At 45.3% G+C, this 26,691-nt stretch overlaps 1 protein-coding gene across 1 annotated transcript in view; it reads right to left on the reverse strand.

The window, feature by feature from the left end:
* The window catches only part of TMEM38A (transmembrane protein 38A), a 57,503-nt gene that overhangs the window by 27,195 nt on the left and 3,617 nt on the right, over positions 1–26,691 (reverse strand). Inside the window, exon 2 of the mRNA XM_075338310.1 lies at positions 2,851–3,007. Within this exon, the coding sequence (XP_075194425.1) occupies positions 2,851–3,007 (157 nt within the window). The remainder of the gene's footprint in view (positions 1–2,850; positions 3,008–26,691) is intronic.

The following is a 26,691-nucleotide window of genomic DNA, read 5'->3' on the forward strand; positions in this document are numbered from 1 at the left end:
CTAAGTACTTGCACAGGAATCAGAGACACTTCCAACAACACTGATACACTCTATACCAAGACATATTCACTTCCATGTTTAAGTCTTTTACAAAGCAAAGGTTTTTTTTTCTTCATCGTTTTCAGAGAGCCTTACAAAGGTTGTCCAAGCCAAAGGAACATTTCATACTAAATGTCTATCTTCTTAATTTAATAACTTTTACAGATGAGGTTCATCACTTACAGACAAAATTATGGCAAAGGTAGGTAATGCTGTAAGACAGTACATAAGTGTTATTTACCTGTTTTAATTTGCTTTAAACTATGCTTATCAGAAAATCAATGCTTACTTTATTTACAAGCATTACCACATTTGGCCCAAATTTTTCCAAGAATAGACAACCTTTTTAAAGGTTTATCCAATTATTAAAGTCACCACCAACCCAAGTGGTGAAGGCCCAAATCCTGGGATCCATACCAATCCCGAGAACGGAGCTCTGAAATCTCTGTTTTGGATTAAATTGTGTTTAGCCCTATTTTCAGGATTTCCGTGGGTTTCAGGGGTCTGACTGCTTCCAACCCCTTTCTTAAGAAAATGGCAAACAAAACAATTTTGAGACTCTTTTTTTTGTAGGACAAATAGCAAACTATCTTGTTTGGATCTCAATAAAATCACTATGAAACCAAATTTATATCGATTTTTTTATATTTGACTATATTTTTTTTACATAAAAACTGTTTAAAAAAAATAATTGTTTCCTGTGCCATCATATTCTGAGAACCATATGTCTTTTTAAGTTCTTTAAATAAATCTATATGTGAATTTGTTTTTTTTGTTGGAAAAGCTGTAGTTTTTATTGGTAACATTATGGAAAACATGATGGCATCTTGATCATTTTTCACATCACATTAATTTGTTTTTTGCAAGGCAGAATGAACAAAAACAGCAATTCTGGTGTCTACGAGTGGACTTAACAACATACCAGATATGGTAATGTCAGAGTGTGGATCTAAGGGCGTAGGTTCCCTCACAGGAGTAGACTCCCTCAGGCGAGAAAATCGGGCAGATTATGTTAATGACACTTGGCTCAAACTCTGATTTGAGTGTGAGCCGAGTGTCATTTACTGTGATCCCAATTTCTCACATGTGAGATTTGGAGCACAGTTGAGGAGAAGATGGAGGAGTTAATTTTTCCATCTTCTCCATTGTCTGTTTCAGCATATTTTGAACTGCACTTGCATGACATCAGTGCAGTCCGAGGATTTCCACCCAACCATAGACTTCTATGGATTTGTGTCATGTTATTATCAGATGCACTCGTAGCATGCTGCAATTTTTTTCTCATGCCCAATTGGCATGAGAACGAAGTGCAAGACGGCACTGCCCCATAGTATAGAATTGGGCTAAGTGATATCCGACACACACTCATGTGAGCAAGCTCTAATAGTTTTTCTAAAAAGGCAAACCATGGAGCCAACTTAAGGTAAGGCCTTAAAGAAAACCATCAGCACCCCAAGTTAATTTTCCAAGGGAGGTTGGGGGTGATAGGGTGCCAGAGGGAAAATCCAACCTATGTTAACCATCTAGATGCTGCAATCATAATTGATATACAGTTGAAATCTGCTGATGATGGCATGGACTCAGCATTGGAGCCCCTTGCCATCACCACACTGTAAACGTACAGCAGATAGCTTTTTCACACATTTCTGCAACAAGTTAAGTGTGTCTGAATATAACCCTTGAAGGTCTATTAATTAATGAACCCAAAGGTTCATAATAACAGATTCCCAAAGTAAAGGGATGTGTGATACACAGGCGAGTAAAAACACTAGAAAGGAGGGAGGTTGCACGGAAAAAAGTGTGATGATCACACTATCAAGTGTGCATTTTAAAGATACAATATCTTCATCATACAGTGATGTACAGAGGCAGCATGTATGTGAGCTAATTAGAGTGTACAATAGTAGTCCAGAAGGACATCCAGGGGGCCATTACAGGAGAAACTGCAAGGAATAAGCCTACAGGCTGCTTTACATGCAACGACATCACTAGCGATGTCGCTGGTGAAAGCACCCGCCCCCGTCGGTTGTGCGTTACGGGCAAATCGCTGCCCATGGCGCACAACATCACTTACACCTGTCACACAGATTTACCTGCCTAGCGACGTCACTGTAGCCAGCGAACCGCCTCCTTTCTACGGGGGCGGTTCGTTCGGCGTCACAGCGGCGTCACCAATAGAAGCGGAGGGGCGGAGATGAGCGGGCCGAACATCCCGCCCACCTTCTTCCTTCCTCATTGCGGGCGGCCGCAGGTACGGTGATGTTCCTCATTCCTGCGGTGTCACACATAGCGATGTGTGCTGCCGCAGGAACGACGAACAACCTGCGTCCTGCAACAGCAACGACATTTGGGATTATAACGACGTGTCAACGATCAACGATTAGGTGAGTAATTTTGATCATTAACGGTCGTTCGTGCGTTTCACACGCAACGACATGGCTAACGATTCCGTGACTCCAACGACATCTCGTTAGCGATGTCGTTGCGTGTAAAGCCCCCAAACATCCGCGTGTTAGGGTCAAAACTCAAACTGTGATGCACTGTCTGACCGCTGGCGTTCTAAACCCAAACTTGACAACCTCATATATGTCTATGAGACTGTTAAATTTGGGTCAGGAGACCCGTGGCCAGTCCATGATTTACAGTGCATGCTCAGACCGTGACACTCAAATGTGTAAATACAGCATGATGGAGACCTGACACTTTACTTAGGAAGTCATATTCATATATAATCTTGGAACTTGTTTTCTGTTTCTATCATTTGGTGGTACTCAGACACAGAAGCATAGTCTGTAGTACAGAAATACTTACCAGACAGCAGAAGCTAAAAGTAAATTGGCATTGTTGCTGAAGTAATCGATAGGAGAATCTCCAAGCAAAACATCTGCAAGAATGTAGCTGCCAAAGCAGTAGAGCATGGCACACAACCAGGAGGCTACAGGACTGCGTCTGGAAAGGGCCACAGCACCTTGGTGTGAAAAAGAAGACTTATTAATATATGCATTATATCCCAAAACTGAGTACACCCCTCACATTTTTGTAAATATTTTATCTTTTCACGGGACAACACTGAAGATATGACACTTTCATACAATGTAAACTAGTCGGTGTACTTCTTGTATAAGGCTATGTGTCCACGGGAGAATGTAGCTGCGGATTTTTCTGCATCAAAATCCGCAGCTTTCCCGCAAAATCCGCACCTTTTCAAAGGTGCGGATTTGCCGTGGATTTACCGCGGAATTGCCGCGGATTTGATGCGGATTTTGGTGAGGATTTTTTTTTTTTCTCCCCAATTTTAAAGCCAAAATCCGGATGAAAATCCGCAACAATAATTGACATATTGCAGATTTTTCCGGATCAAAATCCGCACGAAATCCGCTGCAGAAAAATCCGCAGCGTGGGCACAGCATTTCCAAAATGCCATAGAAATGGCTGGGAAGTGCCTGAGCTGCAGATTTTCGGGAAATCCGCGGCTTTTCCACGAGAAATCCGCGGCAAAATCCGCGCATTTTCTGCAGCGTGGGCACTTAGCCTAACAGTGTAAATTTGGTGTGACCTCTAAATAACTGAACACACAGCTATTACTGTCAAATCAACTGGCAACAAAAGTGAGTACACCCCTAAGTGAAAATGGTCAAATTATATAGAATTACCCATTTCCCCTCACCAGTGTCATGTGACTCATTAGTGTTAAAAGGTCTCAGGTGTGAATAGGGAACAGAGGGATAAATTTGGTGTTATCGCTCACACACTCTCTCATACTGGTCACTGGAAGCTCAACATGGCACCTTATGAAAAAAAATTCTCTGAGGATCTGTAAAAAGAAATGTTGCTCTACATAAAGATGGCCTAGGCTATAAGAAGACTGCCAACACCCTGAAATTGAGCTGCAGCGCATGACAAGAGGGGGTGGGGGGGAATGGCTAATTGGGCACAATTTGTCCATTTTCACTTAGGGATGTAGTCACTTTTGATGACAGCGAATTAGACATTAATGGCTGAGTTTACACTGTTATACAAGCTGTACACTGACTACTTGATATTGTATCATAGAGTCATATCTTCAGTGTTGTCCCATGAAAAGATATAATACAATACTTACAAAACTGTGAGGCGTGTACTCACTTTTGTGATATACTGTAAATGACACATTTCATACCATAACATATTCAACTAATTATTACAGTAAGTACAAATGACAATTTTTATCATGCTTTTCCTGCAAAAAAACAAAACAAAACAAAAAACAACAATATTGGAGATACATTATTTCACCAAATCTACTGTTTAGAGTCAGATTATGCTGTGCAGTATCCTTATAAACCAAAACTTTGGATGGACAAACAAATAACAAAAAAAAACAGTTACATGATGTAGACATTATTATCTGTTGCAAAAATGTATTGCAGACCTCGCACCAAAATCTACCACCAAATACCTATCAGTACATCTGAATTAGGGATTTATGGCATACTACAGATTACAAACTCTAGGATTTTAGAAATAGTCTACATCCTATGTGGTTGCAAGAAAAACTGATTGTCACAATACAATTGATGGTTTCTCATGTCCAATTCTGAGCAGACCGCTACAAGGGTCGTGGGACTGTGTGATGCAACATGGGTCAATCAAGAGTCAGAATGTGCCCAAAGTGGCTGCCAGCTTTCATCCATCGTACAGTGTCACTGTGTATCCTGAAGAGACTACTCCTTCCCATAGTCTGCCTCGTGTAGGCTTTTCTTGCAGGTTTTATAATCAAAACAGGCTCACAGTTGTATGTCTATACCATTAGAGGAAAAAGAACCCTAGAAATGTGAACCAATAGACACAATTTTAAAAAAAGCAAACCCAAACATTTAAAATTAATATTTTTTATTCATTACATTTAAAAACAATCCAATATCTCAAAGCCCTGTAGCAATACTGACAATTCTCAATGTATAATAAATGTACAGAATTATATTATAAAGTGCAAAAGTGCCTACCTGAAGAAGGTGACAAAACGCGCGTCGGAAACAGGAGGGAGACACATGGGCCAGCAGTCTTTTTGATATCTAAGTGCACTGTATTGTGTTTTGTATATGTGCAATAAATATATTGTTGACAACAAACAGACCGGCAATATTTAATATCCTTTGGGAAGCTGCTATTTGACAGTGCACATTATTAGGTTTTGCTAGAGCTATATTTCAAGTTGGCATTTGGACATATATTAGCAGGAGGTATTTTTGAATAGGTATTTTTGAGTAGGCACTTCTGCACTTCATAATACAATTCTGTGCATTTATTATATATTGAGAATTGTCAGTATTGCTACAGGGCTTTGAGATATTGGATTGGTTTGTACATACTTTTGTACACGCATGTGCACATTAATGTATGCATAATTAGTGATAATCGTTTAGTAATTATGTACTCTGGCATTGTTTACTCTCACACTGGTGGTATTGTCCTTTTTTATGTTATGTTTTTAAATGTAATGAATAAAAAATATTAATTTTAAATGTATTTTTTTGTTTTTTTAAATTGTGTCTGTTGGTTCACATTTCTTGCGTTCTTTTTCCTCTAATGGTATAGACATAGAACTGTGACTCTGTTATGATTTTAATATTTGTAATGACATATTTATAGATAAGAAAATTTTGATTACATTTTCTTGCAGGTTGCATAACCCAATTCATAAAGTTGTGTCATGGGTGGTCGTGACATCTAGGTCAATACCTTTCACCGAATTCACTCCCAAATACCCATGACTAGAAGCGTCCAGATCACCCAACTCTCTGCACAAAGAAAGTAACTAGCCAGACCACCGAGTGTTCAACAGTCTCATTCCCAGGCCTTGTAAACAGCAACCATACAATAGAATTGCAATAGTTTATAACAACTTTATCGACACACAAGTATGTAGATGATTTTTCCTTACAGACCAACTAATAATCCAGATTACCTCAACTTGCATTATCATGCACACGGCCGGTATAAGACAAATTGGGGCCCTGAACAAAACTTGGTTTATCTTCTAAGAACCCACTGTGCTAACACTTTTCTTATAGTGTCCACTAGATCACTAGTGATAGAGGGAAAGGCTATGTGCATACGGTGTCAGTGTACCTAGCCTGGCGTTAATATCTAGTGCTTTTCCTTTTGTATATATTAAAGGGGCTATGTTAGTGTTGCGGCCAGGGGACAGACCACGGCAGGGGGCTGCTGCTCGAGACGCTCGGATCCGGGGTCGTTGCGGTGACTCGAGGGGAAGCCGGACCCGGGTATGAGCACCCTGTCTGTCGCCCACAAGTGAAAAATGAGTTAAAAGCGTATAGGGAAGGTTTGTCAGTGACGCCACCAGTGGTGTGCGGTGATTTTGGTGGCACCGCCGCTGCCGCTCGGAGATGGTACCCGGGCCTGATGGAGTGGGGCAGCTGGATGTTATCCCCTCCATGGGTAGGGGAGGTGTTGACCCAGGACCCCGATACAGGTGGGATAGTGTGGTGGAGTGCAATCTGCAGGGTTGGACCGGATGGTGTTGGTGTACTCACAGTTCCTGAAATAACTTGTCACAGAGTCTAGATGGTAAACCAAATCACCAGCAGCCGGTAGCCTCCAGAGGGGGGGGTGTTTGGATCCCACACCCCGGTATTGGAGAACAGGAGCCCTTCCACCTGCACTTTGTGTTTAAGTCTTTTACTGTAACCACTCCGTGTGAAATGGGGAAGTCCACTCCCAGTGTTACTGCTTTTGGGAGCTGTGGCCCACGAGAACTGACCCGTGGGATCTTAGCAGGTATTTGCAAAGCCCTATCCCCCTCGTTGGGCTTCCGTCTCTCTCTATCTGGGCCTCCTGTGGGACGAGACTTGAAATCTTGTCCCTGGCTGGCTAATTGTTAAGGGGCTTAAAGCTGCTCCTCGCCCTAGGGTCCAGGCACCCTGTCTGTGCACGGCACCGGACCGGATTCCTGCTGTCGATACCGGTGGGCTACAACCCTGCCCCGGTCCACTTAAGGTCTCCCACGACCTGATCTCCGTTACCTGTGGCCCTGTCTACCGACTGCCACCTAGTCCTCTGTCAAGCCATCCAGCAGCCCAGGAGCTCCAACTCCTGACCACCGTTTTCCTCCACTCCCAACTGCCAACTCTCCACTTCAACCGTCACTCTCTGACTCACTGAAACTGGCCCCTCCCATAACACCTCAGTACCCCTAGGTGGGCGTCACCATCCGCTTGGCCCCACCCACTTGCGTGTCCCTATTGTAATGGTGGGGTGACTAGATTTTGATGGCTGGTGTTTGTACCTGAATGAGAATTGTGATGGAGGACCAAAGAGGAGGGACTCCTGCACCTAGAAGAGTGGTGCAGTCATCTGTGACACCCTGATTTTGTCATGGCATCACATTAGCACAGGATGACTGTCCAAGCCAAGTACAGGGCAGCACTCAATGCATCATGACAGGGCCAAACATTTAGGTGCACCTTCCCACCTGCTTGATTTCCCTCTATCCCCCCCCTTCTTTGACAGGCCAGGCTTCATAGAGCCAGAGAAGAGTTGAGATAGAAGGAAAAAAAGCAGGTGGGAAGGTGCACCTAAATGTTTGGCCCCACCATGCTGCACTGAGCGCCTGTACTTGGTTTGAATAGTCATTTTGTGCTGAGAGTCCCTTTAACATTCCTACAGGCCCTCATTCACCAGAAAGAGGCCAAATGTAGCTTACATCTGGTCCGTATGTATTTTTAGCCAGCCAAAAGGCAATTTCACCAAATGAACAAGGATTTCATTGGTTCGTAACTCGTAAGGTGATTGGCAGTCTGTTTACACTGTGTGATTATCAGAAATGAGCATTGCTTGTTCCCCATAATCATGTAGTGTAAATGCACCATAAGGTTTATGCCCCATTACAGACTTATGATAACTGATAAAATATCTGTTACACTATCTAGATCTGCTACACTATCTAGCATTATATATGCCAGTTACAAATGAAATTGTTTACTGAATTACATTTAGAAAAAAAATCACTGTCAGAGAAATTTGTAATTTGTTTCCCACTGAGACCAGAACAACTTCCCATGATCTTAAGGAGTGTTGCACCCGCAGCAGAATTGTTAATGAATAGCCCTCTATGTGTAATGTCACTGTGGGGAGGTGATATTGGATGACAGACAGCTGATCTGCTATACAGAACTAAATATAGTCAATAGGTCAGCAAAGCCGCAGAGGCTGCGGGACACCTGTTAGGGTCAATCTAAGTCATTAATAGAACCAGAAGGCAGAAAATGCAAAGGGGAAACTGTGCAAATCATGGACTGATGGGTGTATACAAAATGATTATCACTAATGATCTCAATAGTAAGGGCAGTCATTATTAATAATTTTTTTCTGTGGTACTGAAAATAAACTGTAAAATGGACCTTTCATGCGTTTTTGCGTTGATGCATGTCTCTGCAGAATTGAAGAATGGGTTCATATACTTTAAAATGTACAGTGGCATGTAAAAGTTTGGGCACCCCTAGTCAAAATTACTGTTATTGTAAACAGTTAAGCAAGGTAAAGATTAAATAATCTCTAAAAGGCATAGTTAAAAGGACACATTTCCTTTTGTATATTAGGCAAAAAATATATTTTCAACCTTTACATTTGAAAAATTACAAAAAGGAAACTAGGCCTATGCCATGTTTTGGGCACAATTAAAGATTTGTTTGCTCGATAACTCTGAAAATGAAAATGGTGGAGGCCCACAATGCAAAAGAAGGCTATAAGAAAATAGTAAATTGTTTTCAAAGTTGCCTTTTCCTCAGTTTGAAATGTAATTAAAAAATGACAGTTAACAGGAATAGTGGAGGTCAAGATAAGGTCTGGAAGACCAAGAAAAATTTCTCTGAGAGCTGCTCGTAGGATTGCTATAGAGGCAAATCAGAACCCCTGTTTGACTGCAAAAGACCTTCAGGAAGATTTAGCAGACTCTGGAGATGTGATACATTGTTCTATTATACACCTGCACAAATATGGTCTTCATGGTATAGTCATCAGAAGAAAACCTCTCCTGTGTCCTCACTCCTCAGCATAAAATTCAGTGTCAGAAGTATGCAAAAGTTCATATAAGCAAGCCTGATGCATTGTGGAAACAAGTCCTGTGGACCGATGATAACTCTTTGGACACAGTGATCAAAAGGTATGTGTGGAGAAAAGATGCCACATAATGTCAGGAAAAAAACATATTGTCAACCATTAAGCATGAGGTATATTGATCATGCTTTGGTGTTCTGTTGCAGCCAATGGCATGGGGAACATAGAGGGAAGAATGAATTCAATGAAATTTCAAGAAATTCTTAACGAAGAGAAAAATAAGCTGAAGTTGAAAAGAGGATGGCTTCTGCAGATGGATAAGGGTCCTAAACAAACTTCAAAATCCCCAACAGACTACCTCCAAAGGCACAAGCTGAAGGTTTTACAATTTCCCTCACAGTCCCCTGGGATCTGAAGCTCATCGTAAATCTGTGGCTAGACCTCAAAAGAGCAGTGCATGCAAGATGAGCCAGGAATCTCACAGAACTGGAAGACTTTTCCAAGGAAGAATGGATGACAATCCCTCCAACAAGAATTGAAAGACTCTTGGCTACAAAAAGCGTTTAGAAGCTGTAATATTTGCCAGAGGGGGTGCTGCTAGATAACAACCATACAGGGTGTCCAAACCTTCGCAGCGGCCCATTATCCTTTTTTGTTAATTTAAAAATGTAAAAGTTGAATTTATTTTTTATTTTTTGCCTAAACTACAAAGGAAATCTGTCATGTTTAACTGTATGCATTTTAGAGACCATTTTATGTTCAACTTACTGAACTGTTCCCAATAACAGTAATTTTGACCAGGGGTGCCGACATTTTTAAATGCCAATGTAACTCTAAGGCGGGCTTTGCACACTACGACATCGCAGGTGCGATGTCGGTGGGGTCAAATCAAAAGTGACGCACATCCGGCGTCACTTGCGATGTCGTAGTGTGTAAATCCTAGATGATACGATGAACGAGCGCAAAATCGTCGTCATCGTATCATCGCTGCAGCCTCCGACATTTCCATAATGCCGGGGGAGCGACAGGTACGATGTAGTTCCTCGTTCCTGCGGCCGCACACATCGCTGTGTGTGAAGCCGCAGGAGCGAGGAACTTCACCTTACCTGCCTCCCGGCTGCAATGAGAAGGACGGAGGTGGGCGGGATGTTTACATCCTGCTCATCTCCGCCCCTCCACTTCAATTGGCCGCCTGCCGTGTGACGTCACTGTGACGCCGCACGACCCGCCCCCTAAGGAAAAAGGCGGGTCGCCGGCCAGAGGGACGTCGCACGGCAGGTATGTGCGTGTAAAGCTGCCGTAGCGATAATAATCGCTACGGCAGCTTTCACTAGATATCGCACGTGCGACGGGGGCGGGACTATCGCTGCAGCATCGGTAACACATTGTTACCGATGTTGCAACGTGCAAAGCCCGCCTAAGGCAGGTTTCACACATTCATGTTTTTTGGTTTATGTACCATCCATTATTTTCACGGATAAATCATGGTCCTTGATCGTGAGAAAAAACTGTATGTGTGAAACTGGTTTTGCTCCGAATGTCAACGCACAGTGTTAAAAGGGTTGTTCACAATCCCTGCTTAGTCATTTCAGGGCCCCATGGAGAATCAAACCAATGAATTCTCCCCTCCTACACCAGTGACGTTAGAGCAATTTTAGCGTTACTATTCCCAGAAGGTAACGTGACATTGTTATTCCACATGACTGAAGTGATGAGCCAGGGTCGCCTCTGGCCTTGTAGTCGTGGCAGTAGTTTTTAGGCTGGTCCCTGGCTTCACCACTTCTTCAAGGTCGGGGACTGACTTGGTGGGGCAGAGTGTGACAGTGCATTCGCCGGACGTCGTACAAACGATCTTCAGACAAAGGGTGCTGGTTAAAAACGACATCTTTTAATACACAACAAAATCCGGCAGTAAAATCAGGCACTTCAATGGAGCTGGGGGCAGCCTGCCCTAACGCACCCTCTGGTGGGGATGTGCCCGGGGTACTCCACTTCGCCGGGCTCCCACACTTTGGTTTCCTGCACACCGGACCCACACCGGTTGCTTCAGACCGAGGTTTCGTTCCCCTCCTGGTTCTCCGGCGCCCCCTGATGGTCCCGCTCACACACTCTGCCCCCTTGGTGTTCTCAGCCTTCTGTCCCGGATCCAACTAACTACACACTTTCACACACTTCTCCCCATGCTACAGCCGGCTCCTCCTCCCCGGTGGCGACAGCCGTCCCACCCGGCCACTAGGGGGTGCCCTAACACAACATAACATCATAAAAATCAACATTTTTATTAACTACAAATTCCGGGTTAACTACGCTGGTACTGGTAGGGGTAGGCCCACCCACTACATGCCTCCCCTCTTAAAATCCGAGCCTCCCGGCAAGGCTCTATCTAAAAGCATACAAACTGTAAAACATAAACATCATGGTGGTAACCTCCAGTCCAGTCCAGCGCTCAGCAACTTAGCAGCGCTCCCGATCTCTAGGTGGCGCCCGGAGGCTCAACAGCGCTCCCGGTCTTAGATGGCGCCCGGAGGCTCAACAGCGCTCCCGGTCTTAGATGGCGAGCAGCCGGCAAGTGAAACTTTTAACCATTTGGAAACATCAACTTCTGCCGGTCTATGAACGATACCGGTCTTCAAACAAGATACCTGCAGGAATCTATTCCGGAGGCCAGGACCGCTTCCACTCTTCTGCCTGTGCCTGGATGTAGGCACCCAGGGACTGTCCAGGTTGGCGGCGTATCCTCCGGAATGATACAGGAGCAAAAGGTGGCTCCGCTGGCGCGGCTTCTTCAGTCCCCGGCGGGGGTGATGGCGTCGCTACCCTGGGTGGCTGAGGCGCGGGTTGCGGCACGTCCAAGACGATCACCGGACGATTGGTCACGCTTTGATTGACCGCCACCACCGGGGTACCCTTTTCCGGATCAACGGTCGGGCCCGACTGCACCTCCGGTGTAACCGCCAGGGTGCGCCTGGAATGAGAGGCCTCGGTCGGTACCGGTCTTGGCTGGCTCCGGCGCCGTTCCTGGTGCTCCTCCCATTCCAGCTCTTGCTGCCACTGGGCCGCTTCCCGGGCGGTCGGCATCCGGCTTACCCCAACCGCGAACAGGCCGCGGCTTCCCGCCTCGGGCAAGAACTGTACCTTCTCTCCCGGGTAAAGCGTATGGAGCCTCTTTGGTAGACCCTCTACGTCCAGGTGGACCCGATTATAAAAATAATCGTCCCCGGTGTCTGCTTCACGGATGAACCCGTAGCCCTCCTGCTGATTGAATTTCACCACTATACCAGTGGTGAATTGCAGGGCCAGTTCCTCACCGCCGGGACCGGCCATCATCTCCCGGAAAATGGTCTCCGCCATCAGCCGCTCTTTAACGGGGTCTGGTACCGGAGATGGGGGCCTTGGATATGGGGTGACGGGCTAGGCTACAGGGTCCCAAAAGAAGCCCCGGTGATCTTGCTCCAGCCGCTCTGCATACACTTCGGCCGGCTCCCGCACGGGGCTAGATGATGCGGCGGCTGCGGGTGTTCCCACAGGGGCATAGGTGATTCCCAGGGGGCGGTTCCCTACCGGTAGCTGGGTGGCATACGTGGCTCGCACCTCGGTGGTCGTGCCCCCGGTTATCGAGTCCCAGGTGGTCATCCAGGTCACCTTCTCCGGGCGTGTTGACTCTCCGGGTACGGTCGGAATCTCTGGCAAAAAGGTTCCAGCTGCGGCAGCGGGTTTAGGACGCCCCCGGCCCAGGCTGGTCAGGGCCATAACGTTGGCGAGATCCTCTGGTTGACCGGAAGTCTCCATCTCTTTCTCCTGCTGTGTAGTTAGAAATGGCGGTGGGGTCAATGCGGAGACTGGAGGAAGAGGAGGCGGGCCTATGTTTCCCGCTCTTGAACAGGCTCCACCCCCAGCCTCACACATCATCTTGACTCCTCCGCGGCGGTACTCTTTTTTCCTAAGAATACTGCCCACGTCGTATTTCTTTCTTCGTGCCCTGGGACTGGCGCCTCCCCTCTTTGGGCGGAGTACTCTGTACCTCTTCTTCGGCACCGGCCAGCCCCAGGCTCTTCTTTTGGCGCCAACTTTTCGCGCCTTTTCTTCGTCTCCACAGACAACGGCCACCCTGCCGCCATCTTGTGCCCGGTCCAACGCTGCGGGCACCGTGTTTTCTTCCCACCAGGGGACTGGAAATCTTCTCTCGCAGTCGGGGTCCTGTGCCCCAGGCACCACTTGATCTCCAGCTTCTTGGGTTCCTGGCAGGGGAATCGGATCCTGCCGACTACGCCACATGAAGTGATGAGCCAGGGTCGCCTCTGGCCTTGTAGTCGTGGCAGTAGTTTTTAGGCTGGTCCCTGGCTTCACCACTTCTTCAAGGTCGGGGACTGACTTGGTGGGGCAGAGTGTGACAGTGCATTCGCCGGACGTCGTACAAACGATCTTCAGACAAAGGGTGCTGGTTAAAAACGACATCTTTTAATACACAACAAAATCCGGCAGTAAAATCAGGCACTTCAATGGAGCTGGGGGCAGCCTGCCCTAACGCACCCTCTGGTGGGGATGTGCCCGGGGTACTCCACTTCGCCGGGCTCCCACACTTTGGTTTCCTGCACACTGGACCCACACCGGTTGCTTCAGACCGAGGTTTCGTTCCCCTCCTGGTTCTCCGGCGCCCCCTGATGGTCCCGCTCACACACTCTGCCCCCTTGGTGTTCTCAGCCTTCTGTCCCGGATCCAACTAACTACACACTTTCACACACTTCTCCCCATGCTACAGCCGGCTCCTCCTCCCCGGTGGCGACAGCCGTCCCACCCGGCCACTAGGGGGTGCCCTAACACAACATAACATCATAAAAATCAACATTTTTATTAACTACAAATTCCGGGTTAACTACGCTGGTACTGGTAGGGGTAGGCCCACCCACTACATGACCACTACTGATTGGCTGCAGCTAATCAAGATTTAGAAATATATAGTATGAAAGGAGCGAAGGCACTCATCGGTTCTTGCTGTGCAGAAAACTTTATTCACAGGTTACATACTGTGACAGCGGGGAGGGGAAAGACAAAGCAACCCGTCAGACGAGGACAGTTTCGCACTCTCTCTCAGTGCTTCGATGGGTCTATAGACCCGTTGAAGCACTGAGAGTGTGAAACAGCCGTCGTCTGACGTGTTGCTTTGTCTTTCCCCTCCCCGCTGCCACAGCATGTAACCTCCACCCGTGAATAAAATTTTCTGCACAGCAAGAACCAGTGAGTGCCTTCGCTCCTGTCATACTATATATTTTTGGATGGTTCTATATCTGAGAATGAGCACCACGGTATTCAGCAGCAAGATTCTGACTGGCCATCTGGGTGGTTGAATACCGTAAATACACGATAGGTATTTTCGGTGGATATATCCGACGCTGAGCAGTGCCCTGTGTTTTCCTTCTTTGAATATATTACAAGATTTAGAAATAGGAAGCCTGCAACTGATCAGTGGCCACTGACTGGCTGCAGTGGTCACAGGAAATAACAATATCACATGACCCTTTGTGAATAGCATAGTTTGAATAGTGAAGGCTGCAGCAGGTGAGTATAGATTTTTATTTCCTATGGGGCCCTGAAGTGACTAAGCAGGGGTTGTCCTTTAATTACTTATATATTATAACTATCAGAATAAGTATCCATTGTTTTGGTACCGAGTTCTAAATTTCCAACATAGTCATATGGTTATTGTAATCGATATTTGACTACCTGTTGCCATCACTAAGGCATATGAGAAATCAGTTAATACAGCTCTCACTAAAGTTAATAACATTACCATCATCATAAGAGTATAGTGCAATGACCTAAGATAGCTGCGTATAAAAACTAATGCAAAATTAGCATTGTGTGTGCAAGATCAGATGCTTGCTTAGTCCAGGTTCACACCAGGTCTGTGTCTACTATACTATTGTGTCTGGGTAGGGCAGTCTACTATGTATCCTGCTAAAAAGCACAAACCAACTGAAAAGTTCCCAATCAGAGTCTAAAGTTACATATTTTGGACTCTGCTTGCCTTATTGAACTCAAAGGCTCCTTAAGGAGGAATGACCGATTTCTGTTTTGCAGGCATTGTGATGGAAACCTATAATGCGGGCGTCACACGGTACGATCTATTGTGCCTTCGCACGAGCGATCGTACCCGCCCCAGTAGTTTGTGCGTCATGGGTAATTAGTTGCCCGTGGAGCACAAAGTCGTTAAACCCCCGTCATACGTACTTACCTGCTAAGCGACCTTGCTGTGGGCAGCGAACATCCACTTCCTGAAGGGGGAGGGACGTTCGGCGTCACAGCGACGTCACACAGCGGCCGGCCAATAGAAGCGGAGGGGTGGAGATGAGCGGGACGTAAACATCCCCCCCACCTCCTTCCTTCCGCATTGCCGGCGGGAGCCGCGGGACGCAGGTAAGCTGTGTTCATCGTTCCCGGGGTGTCAGACGGAGCGATGTGTGCTGCCCCGGGTACGATGAACAACCGGCGCCATTAAAAATAAACAATTTTTTAAAAATAAGCGATGTGTACACAACTCACGATTTGTGAGCGATTCTGCGTCGCTCGGAGGTGTCACACGAAACTACGTCGCAAGCAATGCCGGATATGCCTCACGAAAACCGTGACTCCGACGATAGTTTGTCCCGTGTGACGCCCGCATAAGTCTTGAACAGGCCAACCAAACACATTTAAAAGAACCTCAACAGTTACTAATATATATATATATATATATATATATATATATATATATATATACAATCCAAAATGTATTTCTGACAATCACATTATGACTAACCCCAGGTTATTTCAATTAAAGGGAATTTGCCAGCAGGAATTAATTCCCTAAACTATTTGTATGTGCTGTAGCATCTTCAGGAAAAGCAGCTCTCAGTGAAGCAGGAGGGGTGTTGCTGGTTGGGAAATAGAGCTGGAGTGACAGAGGCTTTGGATCTACAGCCTTGTTTGCTCAATTACATATCAATTGAAATGTAATGTACATTTTATTTTATGAATGTACATATTAAAGAGACTTTGTAAAAACGAATGTATTCAATAGAAAGGATTCCTTAGGGTAGTGGTTGTCAAGCTTTTGCAGCCATATTTCAATAAAACAGATAGTACTGAGACATTAAATATTGAACAACTGCTAAGAGGAGACTTTGTGCAGCAGGCCTTCATGGTAAAATAGCTGCTAGGAAACCACTGCTAAGGACAGGCAACAAGCAGAAGAGACTTGTTTGGGCTAAAGAACACAAGGAATGGACATTAGACCAGTGGAAATCTGTGCTTTGGTCTGATGAGTCCAAATTTGAGATCTTTGGATCCAACCACCGTGTCTTTGTAGGAAAGGTGAACGGATGGACTCTACATGCCTGGTTCCCACCGTGGAGCATGTAGGAGGAGGTGTGATGGTGTGAGGGTGCTTTGCTGGTGACACTGTTGGGGATTTATTCTAAATTGAAGGTATACAGAACCAGCATATCTACCACAGCATATTGCAGCAGCATGCTATTCCAGTCGGTTTGCGTTTAGCTGGACCATCATTTATTTTTCAACAGGACAATGACCCCAAACACACCTCTAGGCTGTGTAAGGGCTATTTGTCTAAGATGGAGAGTGATGGGGTGCTACTCCAGATGACCTGGTCTCCACAGTCACCAGACCTGAACCCAATCAAGATAGTTGGAGCTGGACCGCAGAGTGAAGGCAAAAGGGCCAACAAATGCTAAGCATCTCTGGAAACTCCTTCAAGACTGTTGGAAAACCATTTCCGGTGACTACCTCTTGAAGCTCATCAAGAGAATGCCAAGAGTGTGCAAAGTAGTAATGAAAGCAAAAGGTGGCTACTTTGAAGAAACTAGAATATAAGACGTATTTTAAGTTGTTTCACACTTTTTTAAGTATTTCATTCCACGTTTTAATTCATAGTTTTGATGCCTTCAATGTGAATCTAGAATTTTCAGAGTCCTGAAAATAAAGAAAACTCTTTGAATGAGAAGGTGTGTCCAAACTTTTGGTCTATACTGTATATATATATATATATATATATATATATATATACATACACACACACACACACACACACATATAGATATATATATGTATATATAATATATATATCTATTTATATAATTGCCTTATTCTGTCTTGCTCCAAAATTGTGTCTTTACAGTGACAACTATCGGATTGGCCGCTGGGCTCGGCCTGGCCCCGCCCCCCCCACGGATTGTCCACTGGGCTCGGTATGGCCCCGCCCCCCGCATGGATTGGCCATTTGGCCAGGCCCCAACCCCGCACGCGGTGCTGCTAGGCCACGCCGCCTCACGCTGTGCCGCTAGGCCACTCTCCTCACGCGGTGTTGTTAGGCTACACCCCTCACGCGGTACCGCTAGGCCACGCCCCTCACACTATGCCGCTAGGCCACGCCTCTGCACTATGCCGCTAGGCCACACCCCCTCACGCTGTGCCGCTAGGCCACGCCCCCTCACACGGTGCCGCTAGGCCACGCCCATCACCTTATGCAGCTAGGCCACGCCCCCTCACACTATACAGTTAGGCCACGCCCCCTCACACTATGCAGCTAGGCCACGCCCCTCACACTATGCCGCTAGGCCACGCGCCCTCATACTATGTCGCTAGGCCACGCCCCCTCATACTATGTCGCTAGGCCACACCCCTCACACTATTCCACTAGGCCACGCCCCCTCACTATGCCGCTAGGCCACGCCCCCTCACACTATGCAGCTAGGCCACGCCCCCTCACAATCCGCTAGGCCACGCCCCCTCACACTATAATGCTAGGCCACACCCCCTCACACTATAACGCTAGGTCACGCCCCCTCACACTATAACGCTAGGCCACGCCCCTCACACTATGGCGCTAGGCCACGCCCCTCATACTATGGTGCTAGGCCACGCCCCTCACACTATGCCGCTAGGTCACGCCCCTCACACTATGGTGCTAGGCCACGCCCCCGCACTATCCCGCTAGGCCACGCCCCCGCACTGTGCCGCTAGGTCACGACCCCCGCACATGTTGGGCACCTGTGCACCTCCCCCCAGGACAACTCCTCCCATTATACTCCTCTCTGAGGGGTTTGCAGCATGGGGGATGGAGCACGATGGGGGTGAAGCATGGGGGATGCAGCACGATGGGGGTGGACCATGATGGGGGGTGCCCAGAATGGGGGGATGAAACACGATGGGGGGTTCGCAGCATGGGGGATGGAGCACGATGGGGGGTGCAGCATGGGGGATGGAGCACGATGGGGGGTGCCCAGAATGGGAGGTTGAAACACGATGGGGGGTGCGCAGCATGGGGGATGGAGCACGATGGAGGGTGCAGCATGGGGAGATGGAGCACGATGGGGGGTGCCAAGAATGGGGGGGATGAAACACGATGGGGGGTGCCCAGAATGGGGGGATGAAACACGATGGGGGGTGCGCAGCATGGGGGATGGAGCACGATGGGGGTGTGCAGCATGGGGGATGGAGCACGATGTGGGGTGCACACCTCCCCCCAAAACACACACACACCGCCACACATGCACCGCACAACACACCGCACACACTGGGAACCACAAACACCCCCCTACACAGACACCCACACACAAAGACAACGCCGCACACACACAACACACAAACACCGCGGCACATACAAATATACGCACATACCGCGCAACACACACACATTGCACAAAACATACCTCCCCCCAAAACACATACACGCACCCCACACCCACATAAACTGCGCAACACACACACAGCACCACACACAGACAACACTGCAGACACACAGCACTCCACAAACAACGCAACACATACAACGAAACACACAAACAACACCGCTCTCACCCCCCCCACCCAGACAACACCCAGAACATTTACAGCGCCCTACACAAACACTGGCAACTACACACAACATCTATATATATATAACAAAAATCATACATTAACTACACAATAAATTCTAGAATACCCGATGCGTTAGAATCGGGCCACCTTCTAGTATATACAGTGCCTACAAGTAGTATTCAACCCCCTGCAGATTTAGCAGGTTTGATAAGATGCAAATAAGTTAGAGCCTGCAAACTTCAAACAAGAGCAGGATTTATTAACAGATGCATAAATCTTACAAACCAACAAGGTATGTTGCTCAGTTAAATTTTAATAAATTTTCAACATAAAAGTGTGGGTCAATTATTATTCAACCCCTAGGTTTAATATTTTGTGGAATAACCCTTGTTTGCAATTACAGCTAATAATCGTCTTTTATAAGACCTGATCAGGCCAGCACAGGTCTCTGGAGTTATCTTGGCCCACTCCTCCATGCAGATCTTCTCCAAGTTATCTAGGTTCTTTGGGTGTCTCATGTGGACTTTAATCTTGAGCTCCTTCCACAAGTTTTCAATTGAGTTAAGGTCAGGAGACTGACTAGGCCACTGCAACACCTTGATTTTTTCCCTCTTGAACCAGGCCTTGGTTTTCTTGGCTGTGTGCTTTGGGTCGTTGTCTTGTTGGAAGATGAAATGACGACCCATCTTAAGATCCTTGATGGAGGAGCGGAGGTTCTTGGCCAAAATCTCCAGGTAGGCCGTGCTATCCATCTTCCCATGGATGCGGACCAGATGGCCAGGCCCCTTGGCTGAGAAACAGTCCCACAGCATGATGCTGCCACCACCATGCTTGACTGTAGGGATGGTATTCTTGGGGTCGTATGCAGTGCCATCCAGTCTCCAAACGTCACGTGTGTGGTTGGCACCAAAGATCTCGATCTTGGTCTCTTCAGACCAGAGAACTTTGAATCAGTCTGTCTCAGAGTCCTCCAAGTGATCATGAGCAAACTGTAGACGAGCCTTGACATGACGCTTTGAAAGTAAAGGTACCTTACAGGCTCGTCTGGAACGGAGACCATTGCGGTGGAGTACGTTACTTATGGTATTGACTGAAACCAATGATCCCACTGCCATGAGATCTTCCTGGAGCTCCTTCCTTGTTGTCCTTGGGTTAGTCTTGACTCTTCGGACAAGCCTGGCCTCGGCACGGGTGGAAACTTTCAAAGGCTGTCCAGGCCGTGGAAGGCTAACAGTAGTTCCATAAGCCTTCCACTTCCGGATGATGCTCCCAACAGTGGAGACAGGTAAGCCCAACTCCTTGGAAAGGGTTTTGTACCTCTTGCCAGCCTTGTGACCCTCCACGATCTTGTCTCTCATGGCCTTGGAATGCTCCTTTGTCTTTCCCATGTTGACCAAGTATGAGTGCTGTTCACAAGTTTGGGGAGGGTCTTAATTAGTCAGAAAAGGATGGAAAATAAGATAATTAATCCAAACATGTGAAGCTCATTGTTCTTTGTGCCTGAAATACTTCTTAATACTTTAGGGGAACCAAACAGAATTCTTGTGGTTTGAGGGGTTGAATAATAAATGACCCTCTGAATAAACTTTTCACAATTTAAAAAAAAAAATAAAAAAAGAAATAACATTCTTTTTTGCTGCAGTGCATTTCACACTTCCAGGCTGATCTACAGTCCAAATGTCACAATGCCTAGTTAATTCCGAATGTGTAAACCTGCTAAATCTGCAGGGGGTTGAATACTACTTGTAGGCACTGTATATATACTGCTCTAAAAATAAAGGGAACACTTAAACAACAAATGGTAGTTTAGTGTTCCCTTTATTTTTTCGAGCATTATATATGTGTGTGTGTTATACTAATTTGGAGGTGATATTTTGTTTATTATTCTAAATACATTATATATTATATATATATATACAGTTAGGTCCAGAAATATTTGGACAGTGACACAATTTTCACGAGTTGGGCTCTGCATGCCACCACATTGGATTTGAAATGAAACCTCTACAACAGAATTCAAGTGCAGATTGTAACGTTTAATTTGAAGGTTTGAACAAAAATATCTGATAGAAATTGTAGGAATTGTACACATTTCTTTACAAACACTCCACATTTTAGGAGGTCAAAAGTAATTGGACAAATAAACCAAACCCAAACAAAATATTTTTATTTTCAATATTTTGTTGCGAATCCTTTGGAGGCAATCACTGCCTTAAGTCTGGAACCCATGGATATCACCAAACGCTGGGTTTCCTCCTTCTTAATGCTTTGCCAGGCCTTTACAGCCGCAGCCTTCAGGTCTTGCTTGTTTGTGGGTCTTTCCGTCTTAAGTCTGGATTTGAGCAAGTGAAATGCATGCTCAATTGGGTTAAGATCTGGTGATTGACTTGGCCATTGCAGAATGTTCCACTTTTTAGCACTCATGAACTCCTGGGTAGCTTTGGCTGTATGCTTGGGGTCATTGTCCATCTGTACTATGAAGCGCCGTCCGATCAACTTTGCGTCATTTGGCTGAATCTGGGCTGAAAGTATATCCCGGTACACTTCAGAATTCATCCGGCTACTCTTGTCTGCTGTTATGTCATCAATAAACACAAGTGACCCAGTGCCATTGAAAGCCATGCATGCCCATGCCATCACGTTGCCTCCACCATGGTTTACAGAGGATGTGGTGTGCCTTGGATCATGTGCCGTTCCCTTTCTTCTCCAAACTTTTTTCTTCCCATCATTCTGGTACAGGTTGATCTTTGTCTCATCTGTCCATAGAATACTTTTCCAGAACTGAGCTGGCTTCATGAGGTGTTTTTCAGCAAATTTAACTCTGGCCTGTCTATTTTTGGAATTGATGAATGGTTTGCATCTAGATGTGAACCCTTTGTATTTACTTTCATGGAGTCTTCTCTTTACTGTTGACTTAGAGACAGATACACCTACTTCACTGAGAGTGTTCTGGACTTCAGTTGATGTTGTGAACGGGTTCTTCTTCACCAAAGAAAGTATGCGGCGATCATCCACCACTGTTGTCATCCGTGGACGCCCAGGCCTTTTTGAGTTCCCAAGCTCACCAGTCAATTCCTTTTTTCTCAGAATGTACCCGACTGTTGATTTTGCTACTCCAAGCATGTCTGCTATCTCTCTGATGGATTTTTTCTTTTTTTTCAGCCTCAGGATGTTCTGCTTTACCTCAATTGAGAGTTCCTTAGACCGTATGTTGTCTGGTCACAGCAACAGCTTCCAAATGCAAAACCACACACCTGTAATCAACTCCAGACCTTTTAACTACTTCATTACAGGTTAACGAGGGAGACGCCTTCAGAGTTAATTGCAGCCCTTAGAGTCCCTTGTCCAATTACTTTTGGTCCCTTGAAAAAGAGGAGGCTATGCATTACAGAGCTATGATTCCTAAACCCTTTCTCCGATTTGGATGTGAAAACTCTCATATTGCAGCTGGGAGTGTGCACTTTCAGCCCATATTATATATATAATTGTATTTCTGAACATGTTTTTGTAAACAGCTAAAATAACAAAACTTGTGTCACTGTCCAAATATTTCTGGCCCTGACTGTATATATATACACATATATATATATATTACATTACCATATATATTTTATATATATATATGTATACATACACACACAGTGGAACCTTGGTTTACGAGAACAATCCGTTCTGGGAGTGTGCTTGTAAACCAAGTTGTAAATGCAAGCTGAGACAATTCGTTCTACAACTTGTTCAATGTCCCATCCTGGTCCCCTATTGTGCCATTCCATACACGCACAAACACACACAAACATACATATTATGCTCACCTTACCTTCCGTCTATCACCAGCCTCCTGGTTATTGTAGTTTGCCGGTACAGGATGTGTATCGGGTAACCATCGCGTCCGATGACGGAACTTCCGCTGCCAGCGCGCTGATGTCAAAGGCAGGAGTCGCTTGCCTCTGGTCAGCGGGCTGCCTTTGAGAAGCAGCTGATAACGGAAGTTCCTCCATCGTCACAATGGTTACCCGATACACATCCTGTACTGGCGAGCTACAAGAACCAGGAGGTCGGTGAGGGAATGGAAGGTGAGCATAATATGTGTGTATGTGTGCGTGCTTGTGTGTGTGTGTTTTTGTGTGGACTGCAAGAGCAGGTCAGAGCGCGGTTAAAGAATGGAACCGGAAGTGTGTGCGGTGAGTATTTCCTCGTATGGCAAAGATTGCTCGTAAACTGAGTTACAAATTACAGCAAGCTTTGCTCGTATAGCGAATTACTCACACCAAGTTACTCGTAAACTGAGGTTCCACTGTAAATATTTTCTAAATCCAAAACCGCACAAATATAACACAATTAAAAATGGTAAACTATTGACACCTAATTTGATTTATGTAACCTCATGACATAACGGGAACAATGTAGGAGCAAATGCAGTGTCAAAATGGGGAAGCAGAGGTCCACCGGAGAATTCTGTAGTTCTCCGGTGGGCTAGTCAGAGCCTAAGCTTATGCACCAAAATAAGAACAATGTGCAATATGTAAAAAAAAGCCAAACCAAATACTGTATGACTCAATAGACAAAAGCAATGTGACATGAAATAAAGACTAAATGTAGCAAGTATATAAAATCAACTAATAAAGAAGAATGAAAGACACTGGGTAGCACTGGAGCTGCCACTCTTGAGCACTCTTTACCATTTTCTTTTTAAACACACGGTCTATAAATGTATATATAATCATTAACATAGGATTTTATAATTAGATGACGTGTTACCAGATCTTGTGTTGTAACGTATTTAAAATGTCTTTAATTGATTTTATTTTTTCAATAAAATGTAATTTAATGGAAAAACATCTGAAGCTATACAAAGATATGCATTTTAGCTTTCGCTATCTACCCTGCCACAGACTGAAATGTTTCTGCTTGATATCTTTACGCTGCTCAGAATGTTATGCACATACTGACATTGTGTATTTACTACTAGGGTGGAGTCACATCAGCTAAATCTTATCAGGTTTTACATGTGAATACACAATGTGTGTTAGAAATAAGTTAGCTAAAACTTGGCAATACCTTAGGGCCAATACCATATCTTGGAATCATGATATCCCCATTTTCTACATTCCGGTGAGCCTGACTTTGATCTGGTGCAGGGTGCTTAGGTCACAACAGCTGCCCTGTCACTCTGAAAAGTTATCCTCACTACACAGTGGTATCAGATCTGTAATAATAATGCTCAAAAAGACAGAACGTAACCAAGAGGAAACTCCTAAGCACAGTCAAATATAAGTATAAAATACAACCCCAACCACCATAGGTGGACAGAGATAGGAGAGGGTCTCTATGCAAGAACAGTATTTGGGCCTTTGGAGAAGAATGTAGTATGTCTTCAGAATTCTCAGCACCTTTACCTTTTATTTACACTGTAAACATTATTCATACGCATTCATTCATAAAGTAAAGGTACATATTTACATACTAACAGGTATGACCTCTGACAGAAGGGAAGAGCTGCCAGGATTTATTGTACATCCAGTTCTTCTTGTATATGGCAAAATCATTACAATTTAGTTGTGTATAATGCCAGGCAAGTAAATACATTATTAAAGAAAAATGGCATTACAACAGACCCCTCACTCCTCAGAGGCACAGTTTTATCTATTGAACTTTAATAATTGTCATCTGATTTGAAGGAATTCCCCTGGTTTTCATTCAGTCAAACAGAAATGTCTACAATTAAAGTATAATGTAGCAATGCAGTATAGCACCATAGCATGTTGTATTTGCAGTCAGTAAAGCCTGGATAGTATTAAAGGGGTTTTCCGAGACAAGTGAGTTTCACCCCATCAGTGTTAAAATTATAAAAAAAAGATGTTATTCATATTCCCAGAGTACACTGCTGCTCCGACTAAAGTGTACATCACCACTGCAGCCAATCACTTATCCCAGTAGCTAGTTCCATCTGCATTGGCAGAGTGATTGGCTGCAGCGGTAAGGGGTACTTTGCACACTACTACATCGCAGGTGCGATGTCGGTGGGGTCAAATTGAAAGTGACGCACATCCGGCGTTGCTGTCGACATCGGAGTATATGAATCCTTTTACATACGATTAATGAGCGCAAAAGTGTCGTTATCGTATGATCGGTGTAGAGTCCGACATTTCCATAATTTCCATAATTTCGCAGCAGCGACGGTACGATGTTGTTCCTCGTTTCAGCAGGCAGCACACATCGCTGTGTGTGAAGCCGTAGGACCGAAGAACATCACCTTACCTGCGTCCCCCGGCTGTGCGGAAGGAAGGAGGTGGGCGGGATGTTTACGTCCCGCTCATCTCCGCCCCTCCGCTTCTATTGGCCGCCTGCATGTGACGTCGTTGTGACGCCGCACGACCCGCCCCCTTAAGAAGGAGGCGGTTCACCGGCAGAGCGACGTCGCAGGGCAGGTAAGTGCATGTGAAGCTGCCGTAGTGATAATGTTCGTTACGGCAGCAATCAAAAGACATCGCTGCTGCGACGGGGGCGGGGACTATCGTGCTCGGCATTGCAGCATCGGCTTGCGATGTCGTAGTGTGCAAAGTACCCCTAAGGTATTCTGTAGTCATGATGTCACTGTTGCAGCTGTAGATAATGTTCTGAGCAGTGGTGGAAAGGTGGTACTGGACCCAGGGAGGGTGAATGACAGCTCTTTTTCTTATTTTATCCAAGCATTGACTGATGGGATGAAAAACCCCTTTAATGGATTTCTCATTTGACTTCATGATAGATCCTAGTTCTTACCAATATGCAGTTATTGAATCCACCATAGACATGCACAGAAGGATGGCTGCTGTCAGCAGCTGTTTAGTCCATCACTGTGATAACCAAATCCTTAGTCATTAAACCACTAAGAAGTTGTCCCAGGAGTTCCTTTGTTACAAGTATCCCTGAACAGAAATGCAGCTCACATAAAATAACAAGCTGTTGCACTACATGTGTGAGAACAGCGCAATCCACATTTTTCCAACTGTTGCTCATTTTCAGACTTACATGAGTGATCTATTGAAATGATCATTGGCTTGGAGGAATGTAAAATGTTTTGTTATAATACTATATTATACACTGAAGAGCAAAAGGATAACAATATTTTGAACTTTTGACTTTCAGGCTCCATATTTCTCCATCCACTATAGCTTCAAACATGAGACTACCTTCATTTTATAAACCATGTTCTTGTCCATCTCATACATAAACTTGATTTCCAAATATTTAGCATATGATTGCTCCTACAAATCTAAATTTCAAATCTTTAGTATTTTGTAAATCTCCTTTGGCTTTCAACATTGCCTGGATCTTTCTGGGCATGCTCTTGGTCAGATTCAAGCAAATCATGACCAAAATCTGATCCCAGGTCTCTTCTGGACGTTCCCAATGTTGGTGCAAACTGGTCGGTTCACTCGGGCATGTTTACAGCTTGTTGTTCAACTCTACCCACAAGTGTTTGATTGGGTTGAGGTTTGGGGACTGTGGGGGCTAATCTACCACCTCTACGTCACTGTAGTTTATCCATTTCTGCGCCAATCTCGACATATGCTTCGGGTCATTGTCCTGCTGGAACAGTATGTCATCCTTTTTATACCCATAGTGCTCGAGTGTACAAAGTAACTCATCTTGTAGGATACTCAAATATAGCCCAGCATTGAGACCACCATCGATCCTGGTCAAATATCTAGCACTTTTGGCTGTGAAACAACCCCATGTCATCAGGCTTCCTCTACT

This window comes from Anomaloglossus baeobatrachus, chromosome 1, assembly GCF_048569485.1.
Source record: "Anomaloglossus baeobatrachus isolate aAnoBae1 chromosome 1, aAnoBae1.hap1, whole genome shotgun sequence".
Taxonomy (NCBI): Eukaryota; Metazoa; Chordata; class Amphibia; order Anura; family Aromobatidae; genus Anomaloglossus; species Anomaloglossus baeobatrachus.